This window comes from Schistocerca cancellata, chromosome 2, assembly GCF_023864275.1.
Source record: "Schistocerca cancellata isolate TAMUIC-IGC-003103 chromosome 2, iqSchCanc2.1, whole genome shotgun sequence".
Classification (NCBI taxonomy): Eukaryota; Metazoa; Arthropoda; class Insecta; order Orthoptera; family Acrididae; genus Schistocerca; species Schistocerca cancellata.
This window is the reverse complement of record NC_064627.1, coordinates 199,447,025-199,473,138: the sequence shown is the minus strand read 5'-3', so window position 1 is coordinate 199,473,138 and position 26,114 is coordinate 199,447,025. Positions and strand designations below refer to the sequence as shown.

General features: G+C 40.2%; 1 protein-coding gene across 1 annotated transcript in view; it reads right to left on the bottom strand.

The window, feature by feature from the left end:
- LOC126161521 (cullin-associated NEDD8-dissociated protein 1) overlaps positions 1 to 26,114 on the bottom strand; it is a 172,888-nt gene that overhangs the window by 17,199 nt on the left and 129,575 nt on the right. Inside the window, exons 17-19 of the mRNA XM_049917431.1 lie at positions 15,627 to 15,825; positions 15,007 to 15,264; positions 1,058 to 1,246 (exon numbers count right to left, since the gene is read on the bottom strand). Coding sequence (XP_049773388.1) covers positions 1,058 to 1,246; positions 15,007 to 15,264; positions 15,627 to 15,825 — 646 coding nt within the window. The remainder of the gene's footprint in view (positions 1 to 1,057; positions 1,247 to 15,006; positions 15,265 to 15,626; positions 15,826 to 26,114) is intronic.

Genomic DNA, 26,114 nt, shown 5'->3' with positions numbered 1-26,114 from the left:
TAAATAACCAGTAGCCCCTGAGACCCATATTAATAATTACAGTTTGCGTAAGAATACGTACATTTTCTTTTCTAAATGGCAGCGCTCACGCAAACCATCTACTAGAAGGCGGTGAATCGCGCGTTGTGTTTAAAAAATATTAAATCGTACATACTTCGGGGCAGCCGATGTCCGTAAGAGTGTTATCGCGGTACACATAAATCAAGTCTCATGCTAGCCCACAATATTTAAAGACACCCCAACCAAAATCATAAAATATAATTATAAAAATAAAAAATATATAATTATCCCATGATAAGTGGCCGCTTATATAACTATACCGTGATAATGTGTGTATATTTAATGATCACTTTTTCACACTCCCTCTAACTTTTAATTGTATCATTTTACATTTCGTTCCTCAATTCTTTAAATCATTTAGAAACAAAATATATTAAGTAATGGAGATTCATAAATAACCATCCCAAAAACTCATATCATGGAGCTTTCACTAAATGGCCTGATTAGAAGCTGTATTACAAGTAATCTGATTGAGTGGAATTACAGGTGAATTAAGTAAGGTAATTACTTTGAGAAATGTAGCAACCAGCAACATTGTATATAACTGTTTATGCAAAGACATTTCATGCTTTCACCCCTCTTCAATTGGCATTAATAAATTCGCCTCTTTATCAATACAACAATTTTATCAATTATAGTTTGAATGCTGCAGCTGTGGCATTAACACGTTAACTTCAACTATGCACTACCAGATATTTTAGTGATATTCATACAATGTACACATAAAAGATCTCATCACTAAATTAGAATTTTCTGATAAATTTTCATCAATTTTCTAAACTTCCAATTTAATTTCAACTATGCTTCAATACATTGCTTACTCTGAATTTAAAAATCAAATCCTTGTTGTGTGAATATGTTGTTTATTTACTGTTATTCAAATTACAAAACTGTTCCATGGTGGGCTAGACCAACTTCGGTGTTTAAATTAAAAACATAACAGAACAACAAGAAACAAACTGTCCACATGAATAAATTTGAAAGCATATTTACTTACACGGACTTTTGTTTCACTGTACAACTGTGGTAAAACAGTATCCAACAGATCTCTGACTAGAATAGGCTTGTTGTGTGCAGCCGAATTAAATGCTACTAGAGCAACTCTGCGAACATTCAAATCAGGATCCTGAAGAGTGCTCAGGAATTGTCCAATGGATTGCCTCAGTAAAGGATCAATTGCTTGGGGCTGAAAGTACACAAATTAATCAACATTCAACTAAATAATTTCTCTTCCCTCAGGAAACTGAGGAATTAAAATTCATAATAACTATAGTAAATTGAAGCAAGTAAAGTAATACAACATTTGTTATAGCTATAAATATTTTAATAATGGAGAGGTGAATACACATTCACGCCAACAGTCAATGCAGAAATCCTTCATTAATTCAGGTAATGGATTGACTAATCTGAAATCTTCATATAAAGTTTTCTTATTAACACTCATCACAGCTTCTTTTGTTACAGGATAAACATACAACAGTTAACAAATATTTCATCTGAAGTGACTAGTAACCCCCCCCTCCCCCCCCCCCCCCCATTTACACACAACACAAGACATGGAATAAAGTAGTTTTTAACCAAAGTAAGCATTAAAATATACGTGTCTCAACTGAAATGTATTTTACAACAGCAGTTCACCTGTACTTAATTCAATATACTCCACCCACAATGTTTGAAACAACATAATAATAGCTTGTACGACCAAAAATAAAGCATGTACAACTTCTGATTACTGGGCAGACGTCACATTCCTCAGTTTCAAGTGAAACATAGATCATGTGAAACTTTAACGCTGCGAAGTATATCTTAAGATTCACTTCAGGACAACCCTTAAACACCTTGGCATACCCGTCAGCCAAGAGAGTTGCTTTTGACTTCTGCCGTATCGGGCTCTGTAACCAACTCAAATGTATTTACTTCAAAGACTTGTAGTGACTCAACATTTCTGTGGCCGTGATTGAATATTAAATGAAGCTATGTTCAAAACTATTAAGGGCGTTCATGGCAAGTTGTTGACATATTTCTTGCTGGCTTCTGTCTTGGAATCTTTGATCAACATTAAAAATTTATCTACAAGTTTCAACAGCACAACTGCAGCCATTATCAAAGGCTGACCCTTCGTTGCTGCTGGTGGACTGGAACAGACAACAACAACTACGCATCATATGTATCAGATATGCCAACATCCGACAGCTTTTCCCTGGTCATTACTGCTGAGAGTCTCCCAAAGTAACATGCAACGTTTTTTCACTGCAGCATAGGAATCAAGGCTCTGTTTACCACAAGGCTTTAATCTTTCTTATTGAAACTATTGTCATGATTGTGAATTTCTATGGCTTCCTTGAAAAAGTCAGCAGAGTCGCTGTTCTCTGCACCAAGAACTTCTGCGTCAGCAAATTCTGAAAATGCTGTCGGTCTCACATAGCATGTGCTCTGCCACAGCCAATTTCTCCACCTGCCCCAAAATGCAATACCATTTATATTCAGTGATCCTGCTACTAATATATCATCCAGCCGTTCAGACAGACTTTTCTACTGTAGAAAATATATTTCCATCATTGCACATGGGCATCTTTCATACTTTGCCAATTTGTGATGCCATTTGATCATCTCGGTTGGTTTGTAAATAGTTGTTAGGCCATGTTAGAGCAATATACAGAAAATTATGTCTGTCACCAAGTGATGTATGTTAGAGAGCACATACCAGACATTTCTTCCTCCAAAGTGTCACTTCACTGAGAGTTAAGTTTCAGAACACTTCTTATGCATTTGGTGTGGAACCCATTGCTCCTCATAACACTTCCCAGATGTTGCATCTTGTGTACAAGCTGCTGCAGCTCACATATGAGCATATTTTTCTGACTTGCAGTGTGATTTGACAGTTTGCGCACGTATTGGTCAACGTATGCCAATTTACGAAAAACACTGTGGCCAAGGTTTTCACCATTCCTCGTAACCAGCATAACTAGAAAGGGTAGCTGTTACTCCTGTTTCACATCCATAGCGAATTTCATGTTTGCATGGAGACTGTTCAGATATCTTAGGAAATCACCGAGCTGTTTCTCACCATGCCTCCCTGCACAAGTGTCATCGATTTAACTGTATCATCTCATAAGGTTACAATCTGCCAAACCCAGTGCCTGTCTTTTCAAATGCCCCTTGAAGAAACTGGTAACCACTGGACTAAATTGACTACCTGTGGCCACATTTTCAAGCTTTTATTTTTGAGTCATCTGTCTTTGGTTGGTTTGATGCAGCCCGCCACAAATTTCTCTCCTGTGCCAAGCTCTTCATCTCAGAGTAGCACTTGCAACCTACATCCTCAATTATTTGCTGGTGTATTCCAAGTTCTGTTTTCTTCTAAAGATTTTTACCCTTTACAGCTCCCTTTAGTACCATGGAAGCTATTCCCTGATTTCTTGACAGATGTCCTGCCATCCTGTCCTTTCTACTTCCCAGTGTTTTCCATATCCTGTACTTTCTACTTGCCAGTGTATCCATATATTTCTTTCCTCACCAATTACCTACACCTAATTTTCAACATTCTTCTGTAGCACCACATCGCAAATGCTTCAATTTTCTCCTTTCCCTGCTGTTCATAGAAATCACCAGTGGCTTGTGTTATGACATGCATGAAAGATTTTGGTTATGTCCTGCAAGAAAAGTGAACCTATTTGCTCCACACTGTCACTGAGAAGCACTTTGGTGAACAAAGAAATAACATCAAATCTGATCACTACATCATTCTGTCCTACTTTCTTCAGTATCTCAATTAAATGTCTTGTGTCCCTTATGTAGGTGTTCGTCTTTTCCACATGCAGCTGAAGCAGACTTTTCCACATGCAGCTGAAGTAGAGGGGTCAAGTATTTTGCCAGTTTATACATTGGTGAGCCACGAGTACTTGTGATCAGTTGCACCTACACAGCATATTTACGGATTTTTGGTAACCCGTACAACACAGGTTCCTCTCTAGCTCTGAGGGGATGATGCACCAATTAAGTCATTCATATTATGTGTGTCTGCTACATCGGATCTGCGCTTTGCTTTCGCTACTCTATGAGATTTGTAAGTTATGTATCTTCTACTCATAATCTTTAGTCTTCTTTATGACGACGATTGCATTTTCCTTGTAAGCAGGCAGAACCAATATGCTCTTGTCAACGTTAATGCTCTCAATAGTTTGTAATTCTTCTCTATTCAGGTTGCAAGCTGGTGGTTTGGCCTGATGTAGTATTGTGGCAGTTGCACTGTGTATTTCCTAAGCTTTTTCATGAGGAAGCTTCTGGATGACTGCTTTGGTGTTGGTAATGGTATCCTCCAAAGGTAAAATTCAGAGGATGACAATCAAATTCCCTAATTTCGGAAGGACAGACTATTCCTCTAGGGTCAGTGGCAGTTGACTTATGCTGACCATGGTGTGTGACATGTTGGGAATTGATTTGACAATATGCTTTCCACATTTTACACACTTTTTCTTCTCTCACTTGGTGCAGCAGTTGAGTTTGTCCTGCATACTTCTGTGAGTGATGCTGTCAATCTTATCCTAGTTTTCCCAATGCACATTGCCACTGAGTTGACAGAAAAAGCTGTGCATCAGTTTTTGTCAAGTTTTTCTTGGTTGGATGAATTTCCCACCTCCACCCTGCTGTAGTTACAAACTGCTTGAGTGATTGATATGATCACTTCATTGCAAACTGTGATAAAAATCTGAGAGGACTTTCTTCTTTTGTTGACGGTACAATCCTGGAATTTCCTCCCAGTAGAGGTACAGTACAAATTTGTTGAGACTTTCATAGCCAATTGTTGACATATTACCTGCTGACTTCCATCTCGACATCTTCGGCCAATGTTTGTTTAATGATTTTTCCTAATGTTTCACCAATGAGAGCAGCAGGCATTGTCACAGGTTCACCCGCCACTGCTGACGGAGGGATGAAGTCAAGCCCGCAGCCACCAGCAATTGTATGTACCTGAAACCCTACCACCTCAGCTATATGGGTACCAGAAGTCCATAAAGATGATGTATCATTAAAAAAGACCAATCATAAATGTTCCTGGCTCAGTGATGTACAAACTGGTCCAACACTTGGCCTCTGCTTCAGCTGCACTTACGAAAAGCCAACATACACATAAAGAACATGGAACATTTTTATTGAGAAGCTGAAAAACCTAAACTCTGACCAATTATGCCCCGCTGGGCTTTGACAGTGTCTTTGTTTATCACAGTGGCACTCACTGAATTTCTGGAGATTACTGGTCCATTTTCCTGAAGGACATCACCAAGTTCTTTGATGTATGTGTTAACATGTGCTGTTTAATGTAGAGTGATGATTTCTACAAATAGCTGGAACATGTCATCGCGGGTAGTCCATTTAAATCACGTGGTCGCCAATTTCACCATGGAGCACTTCAAAAGACAGGCGTGGACTATGCAGCTTGTAAACCTAAGGTGTGGTAAAAGTATGTCGATGAAATAGTCTTCATGTGGAACTATGGTGATAAACAGCTCAATTACTTCCTAAGAAATGTGAACAGACTCATGACAACATAAAATTTGCTGTGGATATAAAAACGGACCAATAGCTATACTTTCTAAATGTGCTGGTTATGAGGAGTAGTGAGAATCTGGGCGACATGGTATAAGGAAAACTGACAACATGGCCAATAGACTGTCAAATCATCACCTGAGCCAGGAAAGAGGAATAATTAATATGCTCATAACACGACATGAATATGTGAACCACAGAACAACAGACATGAGATGCATCACCTGGAATGCATTCTGAGGAGCAATGGGCACTCCACCAGCTGTGTAAGACGTGTCACTAAACCCAACACTCAGCAAAGTGACACACTGGAAGAAGAATTGTTGGCTACGGCCTTTCTGTCATAGATCCACAGGATGTAGGACAGAACTGGCCACATATTGTGCAAACACTGCATAAAGATTATTTACAAAGTGACCAAGAAGATCAAAGAGTTTCTCAAATCAGTAAAGGACAAAGTAGAACCATTCACAATGTCCAGAATACTGCATACCGTGTACATGTGGAAAAGTATGTTGGAATGACTGGGTCAACCATCAATACCGCAGTTATAGTGGGCAGAATCAAACAAGACCAGGGACGGCCCTAGAACCTGTGAGCACAATGAATGTGGTGGTGGTTTGTGGTTTCATGGCATGTAGTGGAAGTCAACAGTCATCTGTTTGTTTTGAAAGCTAGTGGTTGCTCGTAGACAGTAGTCCGGTCAGCCAGGCAGCTGTCACCAGCCTACCAACACCAACAAGAAGAAGATTACATTGCTTCACCTGTGAGCTTTGGTAGTTTAGTTTTTGAATTTCTGCATGTTAATTTAATATTCATTAGACATAGTTCATGTGTTTTTCTTTGTGTAGGAAAGTATTATTTAGCCTCATCTGTGTGCTTTGGTAGTTTAGTTTTCCAATATCTGCATGTTAATCTAATTTGTTGCATTCCATCCTGAATTTTCTGTTGTTTGATTTTATTAATCTAATTTATTATACAGTTCTTGCACTTTCGTAATCATCTACAGTAGACTTCTGCAGTGCATGTCGATGATGCCTGGTTTGTTTGTGTAGTGTAGTTTTCCATCATCTCTAGTATGGATAGGAATTGATTGTTACGTGTGGATGCGAGCTGAGTTGGTGACACTTCACTCTCAACTCCAGACTGTGTTGGCTTCAGTTACACAGCTTGAGGCTGCAGTGGACAGACATAACTGTTGGGGACTCGCCATGGGAATCCATTGTACATCCAGCATGACCCACAAATCCGCCGACTGGTCCGCACCATTGGCCAGCCCAATTACTGCTCACATTAAGGTTGACCCCTCACCGGTGGTAGAGTGGGAGGTCATCTCAGGGCATGGCAGACTGCAAAAGACTTCCTGGAGGGCTGAATGTTAAGTCTCCTCCGTTGGTCTGACAAACAGTTTCCAGGTGCTATCTGTGGCTGACGATGTCCCTCAGCCCGATACAGTCGCTTGTCCTGTATCAGAGGAAACCTCTCAGCCTGCAAGATCCTGGCAGTCACAGAGGGTGGTATTACTGTGAGCTGGCAGCTCCAATGTTAGGCACGTTATGGGGCCACTTAGGGACATGGTTGTCAAAGAGGGGAAGATAGCCACTGTGCACTCTGTGTGTGTACCAAGTGGAGTGATTAGACTTGGCATGGGTCCCTCTGCATGTCATGAAGAGCACAGGGTGCAACCAACTGCAGGTGATAGTTCAAATTGGTACCAGAGTGTGTCACTTTGGATCAAAATAGATTCTCTCTGGCTTCGAGTGGCTACATGAAGTAGTAAAGGCTGCCAGTCTTGCTTGCCAGACAAAAGCAGAGCTCACTATTTGCAGCCTAGGCAACATGACTGATTGTGGATCTCTGGTATAGAGCCAAGTGGAGGGCCTCAATCAGAGGCTCAGATGGTTCTGCGAGTGTGTAGGCCACACATTCCTCAACTTGTGTCATAGGTTGGTGGGGTTTCGGGTTCCACTAAATAGGTCAGGAGACCATTACATGCAGCATGCGGCTACACGAGTAGCAGGGGCTGTGTGGCATGGACCATTTCCTGCACCATGCGTCAATTCGCTGCAGATCCTCCTGCATTTCACTAGAATTTTCCATTGTTACAACCTCTCGATATACCACAGCATCATCCGCAAAAAGCCTTAGTGAACTTCCGATGTCATCCACAAGGTCATTTATGTATATTGTGAATAGCAACGGTCCTACGACACTCTCCTGCGGCACACCTGAAATCACTCTTACTTCCGAAGACTTCTCTCCATTGAGAATGACATGCTGTGTTCTGTTAAGCCGTCGGTACAGGGACCGCGCATCCGAACGTTGAGTGTTAAGCATGCCGAGTTTCTGACGTCACGGCGTAGAATAGCACACTAGGGAGTCTTTCCGAACGTGCAGAGCAATATCTGGCATGTCAGATATTCTGAGCGTGTGTCTGAGCATTGACCAATGAGATGGCACAACGCCGCCTACGTCACAAGCACGCCGTCTCCCTTCAGTACAGAGTTGTGAGGCACCGTATTGGCATTCATTTCACGCCTATAAGTATATATGCCGTTCGGAGCACCAGCAAATTGAGAATCACTGCAAAACCCATTGTTAACTGTGTGATTTGTTCCAATACAATAATGAGAAACATCATATTCATGGCAAGATAATTATTGTAACTTGGGTATAATGAGAGTAGGCTATTTGAAGGCAGCTACACACTCAAGATCCACCCAAAACACATTGTTCTTGGTACAATTTCTTATAATTAAATTTCAGTTAGCAACATATGTACGATTAAGGTTGTCCATTAAACGACTGTGGGGAACTGTATCGAACGCCTTGCAGAAGCCAAGAAACACGGTATCTACCTGGGAACCCTTGTCTATGGGCCTCTGAGTCTCGTGGACAAATAGCGCGAGCTGGGTTTCACACGACCGTCTTTTTTGAAACCCATGCTGATTCCTACAGAGTAGATTTCTATTCTCCAGAAAAGTCATTATACTCGAACATAATACGTGTTCCAAAATTCTACAACTGATCGACGTTAGAGATATAGGTCTATAGCTCTGCACATCTGTTCGACGTCCCTTCTTGAAAACGGGCATGACGTGTGCCCTTTTCCAATCTTTTGGAACGCTACGCTCTTCTAGAGACTTACAGTACACCGCTGCAAGAAGGGGGGCAAGTTCTTTCGCGTACTCTGTGTAAAATTGAACTGGTATCCCATCAGGTCCAGTGGCCTTTCCTCTTTTGAGTGATTTTAAATGTTTTTCTATCCCTTTGTCATCTATTTCGAATCCACCATTTTGTCATCTGTGCGACAATCTAGAGAAGGAACTACAGTGCAGTTTCCTCTGTGAAACAGCTTTGGAAAAAGACATTTTATATTTTGGCTTTAGTCTGTCATCCTCTGTTTCAGTACCATTTTGGTCACAGAGTGTCTGGACATTTTGTTTTGATCCACCTACCGCTTTGACATAAGACCAAAATTTCTTAGGATTTACTGGCAAGTCAGTACCTAGAACCTTAATTTGGAATTCATTGAACGCCTCTCGCATAGCCCTCCACACACTACATTTCGCTTTGCGTAATTTTTTTTTTTTTTTTTTTTTCTCCTGCAAGGCTTTGGCTATATATATGTTTGCTGTTAAGTTCCCTTTGCTTCCACAGCAGTTTTCTAACTTCTGTTGTTGTACCACAGTGGCTCTTATCCATCTCTTATGATCTTGTTTGGCACATACTCATCTCATGCATATTGTACAATGGTTTTGAACTTTGTCCACTGATCCTCAACACTATCTGCACTTGAGACAAAACTCTGAAATCTGCTTTTTGTCACTTTTGCTAAACAGAAAAATCTTCCTACCTTTTTTAATGTTTCTATTTATGGCTGAAATCATCAATGCAGTAACCACTTTATGATCACTGATTCCCTGTTCTGCGTTAACTGTTTCAAATAGTTCGGGTCTGTTTGTCACCAGAAGGTCTAATATGGTATCACCACGAGTCGGTTCTCTGTTTAACTGCTCAAGGTAGTTTTTCAGATAAAGCACTTTAAAAAAATTTCACTGGATTCTTTGTCCCTGCCACCCGTTATGAACGTTTGAGTCTCCCAGCCTATATCCGGCAAATTAAAATCTCCACCCAGAACTATAACATGGTGGGGAAATCTACTCAAAATATTTTCCATATTTTCCTTCAGATGCTCTTCCACAACAGCTGCTGAGCCAGGGAGCCTATAGAGAAATCCAATTACCATGTTTGAGCCTGCTTTAACCATGACCTTCACCCAAATTATTTCACATTTCGGATCTCCGTCAATCTCCTTCGATACTATTGCACTTCTTATCGCCATAAACACGCCTCCCCGTTCACTGTCCAGCCTGTCTCTGCGGTATACATTCCAATCTGAGTTTAGGATTTCATTACTGTTTACATCTGGTTTCAGCCAACTTTCTGTCCCTAGTACTATGTGGGCATTGTGACAGTCTATTAATGAGAGCAGTTCTGGGACATTTCTATAGACATTCCTGCAGTTTACTATTACCTTGCCGCGTCTCAGGAGGAGTCTTGTCGGGCCTAGGTAGGGAGTTCTCTAACTTAAAAAACCCACATGTGCACTCCACACAAAATCTTAAAAGATGAATCACATACACCTCATTATCATTAATAATAGAGGGAAGGTCCTGCGGGAGGCCCATATCAACCTCAGGTCATCATATAAAAGACACTCAATATAATGGGACTTATGTCCTGAAACCAGGCAGAGTTTTTCTTTTTAGAAACAATTTTTACAACACTATGAAATTTTATCATTGACAATGAATAAAAGTTGTCGATGTCCTGTCACAAGAACTGTTTGAATTAAAATATGTTGTACAGATAGCTGTGTCCCACATCTGTGACACACTGGTGGCTCCTCACAACGTCAGAGAAAGCTCCACATCAATGGGCAATGTCATGTAAGGGCTGATACTTCTTTGCTGTGGTCAGAAGGAGTTAAGCCACAGTCCCACTGAAGGTGTTACACACAGTAACTTATTACTCCTCACTTCCAGCCACTGAGCCTCCCACCAACACACAGTCTTCTTGGTCAAAAATGAGGTAACAGCCTGCAGGGGGACTGAACGTCATGCAGGAGGTGGAAGGGAGCAAGGCCACTCGGCAGCCACATCAGCAAGTTTGTTTCCCTGGATGTGCCCTGGAACCCAGCAGGAAGTTATTTCCTCGACCTGTATTTGCAATAAAAGGAGAGTGCTCTGCACATCATGCACCATTCAATTTGTGGGGTACTCATGACCAATAGGGAGGAGGCATTATGGAAATATGAGCAGACAGGAATTTCTTACCATGACACTGTCCCATCTACTCCAGTTACCTCAAGATAGCACACAATTCCGCATAATAAACTGAAAACTGCTCTGGGAGCCCTATCCTGAGGACAACAGGACAAAAATGAACATCCAAAGGAAAATAGAATATGGACCGGGATTAAATTGAAGAAAGACAAAAATAATGAGGAAGCAAAAATGAAGACAGCAAGAAACTTAACATCCAAATTGGGGATTTTAAAATGAACATAGTCTCGACTGCAACAAACCTTTCTTTTTGTGTTGATAAGTTACTGACCATCTTCAGACTTCACACCATGACGGCAGGCAGTGACAAGGATCAGAGCAGTTGTTACGAACTCCATGAATGTCCACTGCTCCCAGTTCATGGAGTTCGTTAACGCCTGCTCCATTCTCCGCTACTGCCTACCATCAAAGTATGAGATCTGAAGATAGTCAGTAACTGACAAACTGGTAATCACAAAAACAATAGGTTTCTTGTAGTAGAGACCATTTATGTTCACTTTAAAGTACTAAGAAAAAACACTGTTCTCCACAAGAAATGTTCTCAAAAAATTAAGAACTGGTGATCTTGAAGCAGACAAAGTTAGATAATTCTACTATCTCAGCAGTAAAATAACCCATGATGAGCAGAGCACACCAGCACTGGCAAAAAGGGCTTTCCTGGCTGAGAAAAGCCTACTAGTATCAAACATATGCCTTAATTTGAAAAAAAAAATTCTTAGAACGTTCACGTGCAACACAGCATTGTATGGTGGTGAAACATGGACTGTGGGAAAACTGCAACAGAAGAGAATCGAAATGTTTGAGATGTAGTGCTACATAAGAATGTTAAAAATTAAGTGTGAAGGTAAGATAAGAAATGAGGTGGTTATCTGCAGAATTGGCAAGGAAAGTTTCACGGAGGCAATCGAGTTCTTACTTGACAGCCACTAGTAAGGAGACATTTATGGCATGTGCCTGGCAGAAACAGGGCCCTGCACCTGGATGTAAGGAGATATGAGCCTTGAAACCTGCAGTGCATGCCAGGTCAGGTTCGGATAGAGGTGGAAAGGTGGTATGGAGGACGTCAAGCTCCTGGAAGGGAACCGTGTCTGAGACAACCTGAACCTTATCAGCGATGCAGAATCCATACAGCGAGAAGGCATGCAAACCAAAAATGTTGCTAGCTGAGTGACTATCGACAACAGACAGCTGTTGTATGCAGTTGGTTGTGAATTTACCCAGTAGGGAAATCAAATTGTCACCATACCTGACAAATGTACGGGATGGCAGGACCAAGTCAGGGGAACCAACACTAGCATATGCTAAGAGGTTAATGAAAGAAACATTAGCTCCTTGTCCACCTGGAAACAGACATCCCAGTTTGTAATCATGAGGTTGATGAACAACTTAATGGTGGAAATATCGCCCTGAGGAACAAATGCCTGAAGCTCAGGCATCGCCCCTTGACTCTCACGGGGTGTTGTATCCAACTGTCTTGATGTCTGATGACTGACATTTTGGAGATGCCTGTCTTTCCGACAACAGCTGCAGTTCTCCCAGCAATATGGACAGTCTGCACATGGGTGGGCTGTGAAGCAGTCAAAATACGATGGGAGACCCCACTGTTATGCCAACAGGGTGTGACAGGCTGTTCAGAGGCCACTGGCTTCTGAAATCTATGACTCATGTCGTCACTGTCAGGAAAGGACTTACAAGAATTCTGTCCCCAAGGGGGCAACTGGACCACTGCTACTTAGGATTAAGGTATTCACTAGCTGCCTGCGTGATCTCAAAAGAGTGCAAGGTTTTCGAAATAGTGTCGGGGAAGGGTTGCCTGGTATTAGGGCAGAAGTGCTTACTTCCTGAGTGGAAGCTAATTTGACCACTATGGTGTCTGATCAAAGAATCTACACACCTAGTCTTGCAAGCAGGGTTTGTACAAGTGAAATCACAACTTCGACTGGACCTCTGCAAATCCGTCACCAAGAGCAGTACAGCTGGCCAAGCCAATTGTGATACTAATGGAACTTGAGGCGCAATGCAACTGTATTTGAATCGTTGGGAATAATAACGTGACAACAATGAATACACATCCTTGAGCATGAGCGCAACAGGATTCGTGAGTGGAGCCAACTTCCTTAGTAAGAAAAATGTCTTCAGGGAAGACCAAGAAAGAATGAGCACTGTTTAAGAGGGACATCAGAGATCTGAAAGGTGCCAATGTGCTGATTCAACAGCTGCAAATTTATGTCCCAGTGCTCTTCGGTGGCATCGCACAGTGGAAATATAGGTTGGTAGATCTCCACCTGGGAATTCACCACAGCCTGGATAAGTTGGGAATTCTGAACCTGTAAACGATCGTACAAAATTTGAATTTCCTGACAGAGCAATTCAGTCTGTTAATGAAATTTGCTACTGAAAGAAACTGCTGGAGCAGCCATTGCTGTTGCTGTTCCGTGAACTGCACAAGCTTTGTGCCTTTGGAATGCTGATAACCTTACACCCTGTAACCAGTTATAGTGACCAGTATCAAACAAGACCAGGAACAAGTTGAAAACCTGCAGAGATGAGCGGAGGGTGTCAACAGCGAGCCACACGAGAGTAAACAGGTGGACAACAACAAGAGAGGGAACGGAGATTACACAGTATAATGATGAGTGCTGTGAATTACCCATGAGCAAAACTGTAATAACTAGTGAACCCAGAACCAAAACAACATTTTGTAGGGAGATCAATACAACCAGACAGTGACATCACAACTGACTGAGCAGCTGCACTGCTGGCTTTAAAGGGGCAGCCACAGATGCTGATAGGGCAGGAGGATCAGCATGTCTCCATACAGTTACAGGAGCAACAACAGTGCTTGCGGATTACAGCAGTGCTACCTAGGGGCAGTCATCGAAGTCCATGCCTTCCAGCAGATTTGCTAACTCGCCAGGCCACGATTCCAGAATGATCATCAAACATTAACACTATTACAAGTTGGCACTTGTGAATAAATTGGTTGTGGTGGAGCACTTACTGTATAAAACCAACCATATAACGAAGTTCACTGACACAGAGGTTTTCATTGTGTGGAAAAGCTGCTCCCCCCCCCCCCCCCCCCCATAGGTTCAACAACAATGAAGAAAACTTCAAGATAAATAGATCCCACATTCCAATGCTGCAGTGAACTAATGTTGCAGGTGGCAAGGGAAGAACCTGAGAAATAATAACCAGTGGAAAGCCCTCAGACAATGGTGCAAAATCTCTGACTCAACTCCACTCTGCCACCAATGGAGGAAGAACATATGACAATGTCACTCAGACGTGCTAGTGTAATGTCATGAAAATCTGTAGACAAACATCAGCCATGGATCCCGAGACAGAGACCAACAGGGAATACATCAAAATAATGTTCATCTCACTTAAAACAGTTGTGACAGAGAGAAAAACCAACAGACAATATGTAAAAATAACATTCAGCTCATTTAAAACAGTTGGAACACAATCATGAATTGTACAGCTATTCATTTGTGATAAGGACTGTGAGTAAACACAAACATATTACCATTCTGCATTCATAATGTTAAATGGTATGTGCCACACCCAATAAGACGGCAACAGTTTTAACTCTATCATCCAAAGTTAAGGGCCATAGAATTCAACAACATTTAAGGTCCAATATGCTAAATCATTGCAGTGTGAATTACTTTGTTTACTCAACAGTCCAAGTTTTCACATACAGATTCTATTTCTATTTTAATCTCTTACAAATGACAGAATTTTACCTCATTATCAATATCTGTCAGAGAAATAAATTTAGGGCAAAACTAGACTTTAGTCTGTGTTTTCTCCACTAGCATTCATGGGACAAGAAGACCTGACTTGGTGAAGATTCAGTGCATGCCCATGGAATTTATTTCATTGTGTTTAAAATAATGATTTCAATTAACTCAATCTGAGTTACAGACCAACAGATTACTACAGTCTCAATCATATGATTAAGTATCATTTGATCTGAAAGCACACGTGAAATTTCTGTCAAAATGCAAGGCAACTGACATAACAGGTAACTATCATCTCTACTTACCTGATCAGAAATGGTAAATTTTACAGCAGTAACGACAGTGGTACGCATAAGTGCCGATTCTGAGGCCAGCGACTTTTGAAGCTGTGGCAAGAGGACTCCTGGATCAATTAGTGTAAGTTTTCCCAAACACTCTGCTACAACATTACGTGTTCCTTCTTCTCCGCATTCACAGTGACGAAACAACTGCTGCCATATAGCAGGTACAAATGGCTGCAATAACTGAATACCACCAGGACTAGATGACTGCCATGATATGATCTGAAGAGTAAAAACACAAATCAGCTTCAATGATCCTGGTTGTTCGTTACCAACGTGTAGTGTCATTTCCCAGAACTCTTTACAAAACGTAAAATAAAAGCTGTTTCTTTCATCTTACACACACACACACACACACACACACACACACTTAAGAGTGATTTCTAGATGCATAGAAAACGCCCAATGAAAGACAGATAAGGACTCAAACCCATATATGATACACACTTCTATTGTCACTTACATTCAGTTGCATTTTAGTTAATGAGGGAACAAGTAGCACATAATATTGTACAAGCAATGAATACAATGGTGTCACACCCTAGCCAATGAACATCAATGGAAAATAATACACTGCAACAAACCTCTTTCAGTGAGTGGAGGAGGAGATACTGCCTTCTTGGTTGAGCCTCAATTTCCTGCAATACAAATGGCAGGTATTGCGGTAAGTTGCCTACAGCAACACTTCCAAGTGCATATGAGGCAGCTGATTTTATCTCTTCAGATGGTGGCGAGAATGAGTTCAATATAACTTGCTTCAAACTAGTGATGCTACTAAGGTCACTGAAAGAAAGAATTGGTAGGGTACATTACATGACACATAACCAAAAAGCACATGATAAAAGTGCAAGTTTTAAATTGAAATATCAGAGAAATGTTTTGGTGGTTTATTCCACCAAACTTAATTTGTACCAACAGTTTTTGTTTAATATCCGATATTGTATATAAATCCCATATTGGGATCATTTATCATACAAACATGACTTATTGGACAGCCTTCTGCAAAGCATTTTTTAGTATACAGTGCTCCAACACTGGAGAAGTAGATAGCAAATATCTCAAATATATCCAGATGTTGGAGCTGAGTCAGTACCATAAGAGTACAGTTACTTAGAATTGCATGACTGATTCATAGTTATGCTTCTCATTTAACAGAATTTGGTTACCATATTTACTCGAATCAAAGCCACACTCGAATCTAAGCCGCACCTGAAAAATGAGACTTGAAATCAAGGGAAAAAAAATTTCCCCCATCTAAGACGCACTGAAATTTGGGGCTCGAAATTCAAGGGGAGAGAAAAGTTTTAGACTGCACCTCCAATTGAAACAAAGTTGGTCCATTGTAACATGAGGCACAATTTAGGTTGAATGGATGAAGATACAGCTATTGTAGTTTGGTTCGAGTCGTAAGCTTAGCAGTTAAGCCTTACCAGGTAGCCATTGCGATGTGTCAGGTGCTCTGTCCGTATTTATACGGGTACCCTTCCTTTTTCACGTGTTTAGTTTGGTTTGAATCGATTGCTTATTTTGTTTTGATCTGATAAGTGCCGTTCTCTTTGTTATAGGTGTTTACGTTACACTAAGCTGAAAATGCATTATTGTTCTGTGACATGCATTGTCGCATTCTGGTAAGTGTTGATGACCTGTCGCCTCTCATGGCAACCGCAGCAAAAAAAAAAAAAAAAAAAAAAAAAAAAAAAAAAAAAAAAAAAAAAAAAAAAAAAAAAAAAAAGAGAGAGAGAGAGAGAGAGAGAGAGAGAGAGAGAGAGAGAGAGAGAGAGAGAGAGGAATTGTCTCATTAGCGAAACAATGGCAAGAGACGGCTATTTGTTGTTACTTACACTGCTGCTTTCTTTGATAATGATCAACAAGCACCAAATAATAGACTGTGTATGATAGAAGATGTTCTGAACGAGAGCTTAGAGAAAATTTTTCTCCGTTTGAAAATCTTTCCAGACACCTCTTTAGTAAATTACATTCTGCACAGAAATTAGAGTCATCTTAGATTTAAAAATCTAGTCAGTTGGCGTGCTTCATTTCTGACTGTATCACTATTCAGCATAAGAATAATACATATATAAACATGACATGATACGTATATTATTCTGCATCTGCTGTTGTCTCACTCTAGTTTCATAGTTTATTAGGCAGCAAACACGAAAAAATACATGGCATAATGTTTACATTCGTATTATTCTTATGGTGAAGAGAATAATGCATGTGATTCATGATTCATAAAAGTTCCTGTTAACAACCATCTTTTGTCACAGGTAGGAAAAATTTCAGAATGTAGTATGGCCGTATTGACATACATCCCAAACAGTCTTGCCAGTCGGATAGTCTTAGCAGATTTTTAGTGATGACTTCAAATGCAAGTGTGTTGTTGTCTTCAGTCTGTAGACTGGTTTGCTGCAGCTCCCCACGCTTTTTTACCCTGTGCAACGCAGAGTAGCAACACTTATAAAATAAGGATGAAATTAAACACTGAAATTTAAAACAAAATTTTATTAGGTTTGTAATACATCTTATATGAAATTTTTAGAATATCAGTCATGTTTCTGAATCACTATCACTTGATTCTTTGTTGCTCATTTCTTCATACAGAGCATCGTCCTCTGTACCATCTAGTGCATTGGATATCAAACATTTTTTAAATGCTTGTTGCACAGTCTGATTTGGAACACACTTCCATGCAGTTGTCTGTCGCTTTTCGAAAGCCAGTCTGTGTGCATGCGTTTAAGCATGGTTTATTCAAACAGATGTCAAGTGGTTGCAGAATTGACATCATCCCGCCTGGAATTACTGCCAAGTCAGTTTTGCTTTCCTCTAATTTTTGTTTTATTGCAGGTGATGTATGGCCTGCATATGCATCTAATACCAACAGACTGCGTAAACCGAGCATTGTGCCAGGACGAAAATTCCACACACGCCTAATCCATTCCAGCACCATGTCCTCCGAAAACCACCCTGTATCATTTGCTCGTACAATTACAGTTTTTGGAAACACTTCCAATTTCAGTAAACTCCTTCACTTGAAAACTATGAATGGGTGTAATTTATGTCCAACTGCTGTGCAAGCAAGCATAGCGGACATCCGCTGTCTTTCACCCCCTGATGTAAGAACACTTATGTCTTTCTTTCCTTTGGCGTCGACCGTACAATTTGACGGCATGTCAAAATATATGGGAGTTTGGTCAGCATTTCCTATCTGACCAAGAAGGTATTGCTTTTCTGTGCGCCACCTAATTACGAAGAGCTGAAATTCACAAGTTTTTCATCATATTTTTCAGCAGCTTCTGTGCAACTGAAGTTTGCCTGCAAAGTGGAAAACCCCACCCCAGCACTTCATAAACAGATCAATCTAGCTGCGACTTGCCTTAAAATTTTCGATTTTTTGCTCTCTAGCAGTTTCATGTGCCTTAATTTTTAAAATTTCAGCGTTCACAGGCAGGAATTTCTGACGCTGTTACTTAACAAATTGATTTAAAATCACTTCTAGTGCATGACATCAGCCACACTTTGGCCCACTAAATGCTTTCCTGCAACTTGAACATTTAAATACTTTGTCTCTCTGCAATCACCATCGCCTGACGTTGCTCTCATCAATCCCGTATCGCAGACCTGCAGCACAATTAGAACTTCGTTCCGCAAAAGAAATAACTCCCCTCTTGAATTTGGCACTATAATGAAAGCGCTTCATTATGGTTCACTAACACCAACAAGCACTTCACAACATACCACGAAGCAACAGGTGCCGCTACCTAAAATCTTAGTGAGCCCCAGCATATCAACTCGTGCAACAATCCTAAAGCCTTGTGCATTGTTGGTATTTTTCTGTAAAGAAATTTATTTTTGTTGCTATGAATATTTGAAAGGCTGCTACATTCGAAGATGAACAATACAGAATTTCTATTTACTTCATTGGATAATGTATGAAAATGCAGTGGTCGAAACTCGGGGCGGAGAAAAAAAAGCTCGTCTTCTACTTTTTTTACATTTATTTACTGACACAGAGGTTTTGGTGCTAGAATTTATCTTTGTGCCTACAAAGCATGCCTGTGTAGCACTACATATATTCGATGGCAGAAGTTAGTTGTGGCGGCACCTACCAACATTTTTCAGAACTTCCACTTACTTTGCACTCGATTCTAAGCCGCAAGCAGTTTTTTTTATTACAAAAAGCAGAAAAAAGTGCGGATTAGATTCGAGTAAATGTGGTAGCAACTTTCTTTAAGGTATTACTCAACCTTATAATAATATTCATGTTTTGTAAGTAAGTGTTACAGAATAACTACTAGAAATACTTAAGAGACAACATAGATCTCTAGATAAATAAACAAAATAATTTAACTATTGTGTGCCAAGTCTGAGCATTTTACAGTATATATTAATTATTGAAGGATTTTCTCAATGTATATTAAGTAGGCTTGTTTTCACAAAGAAGTTTTGTACTTAGGACAATACAATCTTCAGCCGATACTTTATAAGGATCACTGTAAATGACTGATTAACAAAAACTTTCTGCTCATGCCTGATGTGACAAATGAGATGTGAAGTGTGTGTAGTAAACTGATTGGCCGTCTGGATGCAAAGTGGAACTGCGTCATTGCTTAAATTTCAGAGCTCAGGAGCACTCCACTTCAGTGAGATTATGAATCTTCCTAACGCCAGGACCATACAAGCAGTTTTGCGTTGCTTGGAGGCAGAGTCTGTGTTACTCAACTGCTATCTCAGCAAACGATGTCGTAGCACTGAATTAGAATAATTTGTAATAGCACTGAATTAGAGTAGTTTTCTGTGGTATCCACAATGGACTTATTTTCCTTACATTTTTGTAGGGAGGAGGGGCACTAGTGTTCATGAAACAGCATATATTATAATAATTCCTAACTTATATATCAATATCAATCAATATCAAAGATATTCTTACACATTACATGTAAAGGTGAACAAGTTTTGTGGTTGTCCTAAACACTAAACAGAAACACTACATATAGTTGTCAGTATGGTAAACAACAATTCTTTTAAATACAATGAACAACATTGGAATTCTTTCCTGTGGATGCACAATCAGAAACATTGAGTGAATTTTTGAATTATATTGGAAAGTTTATGTTTTTATCTCTGTTTACTATTTTATCCCAGGATTTCAATACAGTCTTCTTCCCCTGTTATCATATTCTGTATTCACTGATTTGGTAGTTGAATCACATCATTTTTTGTTGGTAAAATTAATTGTTCACACAATTTTTCTCTGTTTATGTAGTTTCTGTATGTAAGCAGATACAGTTTTTGATCGTTATTCATGTGTCTATAATCCTGACAAAGACGATCAGGTTATTGCAGTATGTGGAGGAGCAAACAGCCTGGCTAAGAACAGTAATTACACCATCAGCTACGATAAAAGTCGTTTATGTGGAAGTCCTGCAGCGCCATGACAGCCCTGTATTAACTGAAAGAGGTCAGAAGAGCCCCACAAAATGCTTAAGAATGCACTGGTAAGTAAGTTTCGCTTATTTCTTCAAAATATTAGAGGACTGAGTAATAAGGTAGAAGAGCTTCTTGCCTTTTTGGGACATTTAGAGAGCTCTGAAGAGGTACGACATTCTGTGCCTGTCTGAATAGCATATAACCATGGGGTTAGATAAGTTACATAAAAAAGACTACACTATAGCAGCTTACTCTTGCAGAACTAACACAGGAAAACGGTGAGTTGATACTTACGTAAGAACATTAGTTAAAAAATATTGAGACAAATAGATTTTGTAATGATCACCACATAGAATCGCGTGCTTCTGAATTAATACTGAAAAATAGTTCACTTTTAATTGTAACTGTATACTGATCTTCACTCAGAAGTTTTAAATTGTTTATGAGGAATCTGGACTCCTCACTGTGCTATTGTCAGACAGCAGAAAGCTGTTAATGGTCTATGGTGAGTTGAACACAGACTTTTAAAAGTTCAGAGACGAAAAATGTGCTGGAAAACTTACATGCATCCTTCAATTTGATCTTAGTAATTAACTTTCCAATAGGGGTGGATGAAGGCAGTAGGAAACTGGTAACTTTTTCGTTGGTGGAACTCAAAACAAGAAAATAACTGTTTACCAAGTAACAAATGCTCTCTCTGATCACATTGCACAGTTAGTTAGTATAAACAACATAGTGCCTTAAAGTATGCATATTCCTCAAGTGGGAATCAGTTAGAATAATCGATTATTCCAAACAAATATTTTTAAGAATAGTTTACAGAGATGACCTAGGATGAAATTTATAATGAAGCAAATACTAACAAAAAATTTAATCTGTACCATGATAAATTCATATCATTATTCGAAAATAGCTCTCTGCATAAGCTAATTAAAAAGGCCATGTAAAAAACCATGTATCACCAGAGAGATTAAAGCATTCTTGTGAAAGGAAAAGAGAAATGTATCTTTTAGCAAGAACAAGTGGAGATCGTGCAGTAGTCGCACACTACAAAAACTACTCAAAATTACTAAGAAAGTTTATTATTGTTGTTGTTGTTGTCTTCAGTCCAGAGACTGGTTTGATGCAGCTCCCCATGCTATTCTATCCTGTGCAAGCAGCTTCATCTCCCAGTACCTACTGAAACCTACATCCTTCTGAACATGTTTATATGTTTAGTGTATTCATCTCTTGGTGTCCCTCTACGATTTTTACCCTCCACACCTCCCTCCAATACTAAATTGGTGATCCCTTGATGTCTCAGAGTATGCCCTACCAACCAATCCCTTCTTCTAGTCAAGTTGTGCCACAAATTTCACTGGTACTTTATTTCACTGGTACTTTAATAAATCCAATCACACATACATAAACAGAAGAAATGGTAAGAACATTCTAAAAGTATCCAAGATTTGTTTTCTGCGAATGGTCTTATCCTCAATTTTAAAAACACACAACATACTTGTTCCCCATGTATAGGAGTACTACATCAATGATAAAGGTTGCATAGAGTAAAGAAATAATAAATAGGGTGGAAACTTCAAAATTCCTAGGTGTTCATATTGAAGAGAATTAGAACTGGGTAACCTATGTTTTGGAACTCCTAAAACAACTTAGTTCAGCCACATTTGTACTGAGAATCATTGCAAATTTTAATAAGAGGAAAATCAGTAAGTCGTCATATTTTGCATATTTGTATTCAATAATGTCATATGTAATAATGTTCTGGGATAGTTCATCTTTATTAAAGAAATTCTCCTTTGCTCAGAAATGTGCTATAAGAATAATATGTGGTGCTCACCCACGATCGTCTTTTAGACGTCTGTTGAAGTGGCGACAATGCTACAACAAAAAGTTCTGAACACGTAAGAAGTGATATAATGTCTGACTAACAGCAAAGTAAAATATGAAAAACTGAGGAAGTTTCTCTTCGACATCATAATCTGTAGAAGAATTTCTGTTATTGTACTGTGTAAAAAAGTGATGGGCAGGAACCACTAATTCACATCTGTATACCTTTTTTTCTCAAAAATACTTAGAAATGTTCAGCACCTAGCCAGATGTACAAATTAATCTGCAATGTGAATGTAAAATGACTTGCTCCACATCTTACTATTTATTGTGCAAAATGATCAATGAAACTTTAAGCTGACTGGCTAAGTAACTAACTATGGAAAATCCAGGATGGAATAATGACAATATTATGAAAATGATAGATTTCTACCTACCATATAGTGGATATGTTGAGTTGCATAAGGGCACAACAAAAACACAGCTAAACTGGTAAGCTTTGGCCAAAAGACCTTCAGTGCATGCACACATGCATGCATCCACGCACATACCTACCATCTCTGGCTATCGAGGCCAGACATAGAGCAACAGTGCATGACATGAGCAGCAATCTGGTTGGTGTGGGATAAGGAAGAGTCTGGGGCGGGGAGGGGAGGGATAGCACAGTAGGAGTGGCAGACAGTAAAATTCTGTCTGTGGGAGCATACAGGAACATGGTGGGGAGATGATAGGACAGCTAGATACAGATGGGTGGTTGGACGGAGGGAGGGAGGGGGGGGGGATTGGAAAACATGAGAATTAAAAAGACTGTGGGTGTGTTGGTGGAATAGAGGACTGTGTAGTGCTGGAGTGCAAACAGAGAAGGGGATAGCTGGGGGGAAAGACAGTGACTAACAACAGCTGAGGCCAGGGGGCTTACAGGAATGTAGGATATAATGCAGGAAGAGTTCACAATTGTGCAATTCACAATTCAGAAAAGCTGGTGCTGGTAGCAAGAAATGACTCCTCTTCCTGCATCACTCTTGCATATTTTCATGTGTTATTTTCTGTATCTTCCTGTGTCACATGAACTTTTACCTTGTCCTACCAGTCTCCCACCCCCTTAACTCTTTATCCTCTTTTATTCCAGTACACACATACTAACATCACCTAATCTAGTCATATTTGCAGGCCCCTTCTTCATACATATCTGCACACCAACCTAGAACCCACATTAGTCTTTTTATGTATTTTTATCTTTGGTCTCAGGTCCCATCGTGTTTCACATTGATTCCAATTTGTTTTTGCCTTTCACTATCAGCCCTACTCTATCAGGTTTCATCTTGTTCTCCATAACTCATCTATTCCATCCTTTTTCTGATATTCCCCATGTATTTTTGCTAATTTTTTGTATGTTATTTACATATTTTTACACATTTTTATCCTCCACCCTAGATCCTTACTCCTTCCATCAGTGCCAATACAGAAAAATTTCCTTGTCCCTAGCCAGAACAAAGTCCTACATACTGTTCCTGCATTGTTGCCTGGCTCATGGAATCCCCCCAAATGGTCTTCCCATTAAATTACCCATCTCTAGTTGCAACTCCTCCTCCTGCAATGACCTCAACTTGTTCTAGTTCTGCCAGTCCTAGCTTTCACCAACCTAGTCCTGCAAAACCATGTAAATCAGGTCCAAATCTCCAGTTCTCCTTTCAATATCTCATCTCCATCCATAAAATTCTCCTGCTCTGCAACCCCGAATTCCTGTACACCATCTCTCACACAAACTCTTGCCCTCCAGGATGTAGGGCAGCATGCACACCACCACCTCCGAATGCTATCCAATCTGTTCAACCTCTTACTGCCACCTCTACAACAGCCTCTAAACCTCCCCCCCATGTTCCCTCGTAACTGACAAGCACTGCCTCACAGACCTTGGTCACTCATAACTGACAAGCATTGTCTCACAGACCTGTTACATTTACCTAACACTCAAAAACTCCCTTCCACCACTATACAGAATCCAGAACCTAAACAAATCCAAAACAAAGTCATGAACCTTTCCTCCAAAAGCCTTATTCCCACAGGAGCATCAGTCCTTTCCAAAGGCCTTACCTTCCGCTCCACTCCCAAACTCAATCTGCTGGACTTTTTAAAGATCTTCTCTCCCCTTCTCCCAGTCCCTACAGTGGAAACACTTTCACCACTACCAATCAGACACAGTCCGAATACAATAATGAACCCTTCCTGACTCAGTTCAATCCTCCGGCCAATTGTGATCCACCCCAACTGCCCCCAAACCACCCCATTAACTTTCCAGAATTTCTTAACGTCAAACCTTACCTCAACATCATTCCCCAAATTCCTAAACATGCAAGCAAACCCTACATCCACAGAAAGAACTGCAATCCACCACCTAAAAACTGATCCCAACCTTATAATTATACTCGCTGACAAAGACTCCACCACTATGGTTTTGAACAAGAAGGATTTAACTGGTGAAAGGTCTCCGCCAGCTGTCAGATTCTTCCATCTACAAATCCTGCTGCAGTGACCCCATTCCAGAAATTCAACAGGATTTCCAGCCTCTCCTCAAATCCTTAGGCCCATTCCAGAGGCTCTCCCACAAACATCACTCTCTCCTCATCCCCAACACTCCTTGCACTCCTACCTTCTACATGCTTCCTAAAGTCTATAAACCCAACCACCGAGGATGCCCCACTGTGCCCAGATACTGTGCCCCCACTGAGGCAATCTGTTCTTGTAGCCCAACACCTTCAGACTGCCCTACTCCATAAAAGATGTCAACCAATTCCTCCATCGAATCTCCACAGTTCCTGTTCCTTCACCACAAGTTGTCCCTCCTCATCGCTACTGATGTCACCTCCCTTTACACTAACATCCTAATGCCTATGGCCTCGCCACTACTGAACACTACCTTTTCCAACACTCAATGGGTTCCAAACCTACAACCTCCTTCCTGGTCACCATGGCCAACTATATCCTCAACCACAATTATTACATCTTGGAAGGTATCAACTACAAACAAACCGATGGTACAGCAACAGTCACTCACACGCACCATCCTATTCGTGGGCCATCTATACCTGAGCCAGTGAAACATGTCACTTGACATCTTGCGTAGAGTTGGCTGTACTGTGATTGCGAGGTTGCAATAGCTGCCACCGCATACACTCACAGCTTTGGAGTATGTTTTGTAAATGTAAGCTACAATTAACATGTATATAAGCTGCTGCATAATAATCTACACCTAAGTACGTTTTTCTAACAAAAGATAAAATGACTACTCAGAAAAAGTGCTCGATAGTGTATGAAACTAGGAAATAAACAACACCCAAAATTAATGACAATGTCCAAGAGGAGTCATCCTGAATTGTTACCGCAATAGCTGCATATAAAATTTCATTAAATAATGTAAACCTAAGCATACCAAAGAACACGCTGTCCACAATCGGAACAAAATAAAGCTAAAGATGCATAGCCTCAGTTGCAAATACGGAGGGGCGGGGGATTACTTTCTTCCTCCGTAAGTTGGTGTCTACAGTAGCAAGCAAAGCCTCTCACCTGCAAACCACTGCACAATAGTTTCTTTGTGTTTGCTAATTGTTGGAGGTTTTTTCTAAAATCACAGAATTGTAAGGTACATTATCCATTACAAACACAGTCAGAATGCTTAATTGGAGCAACCAATTTTTAAATCATGGAGAAATCATGGGTTGTCCACATACTCATGATAATCACAGGTTTTTCTCAATTGAAAAACTAAAAGTTCTTTGTGCACAAAACCGTTTGAAGAACCTGGATGGGCCACAATT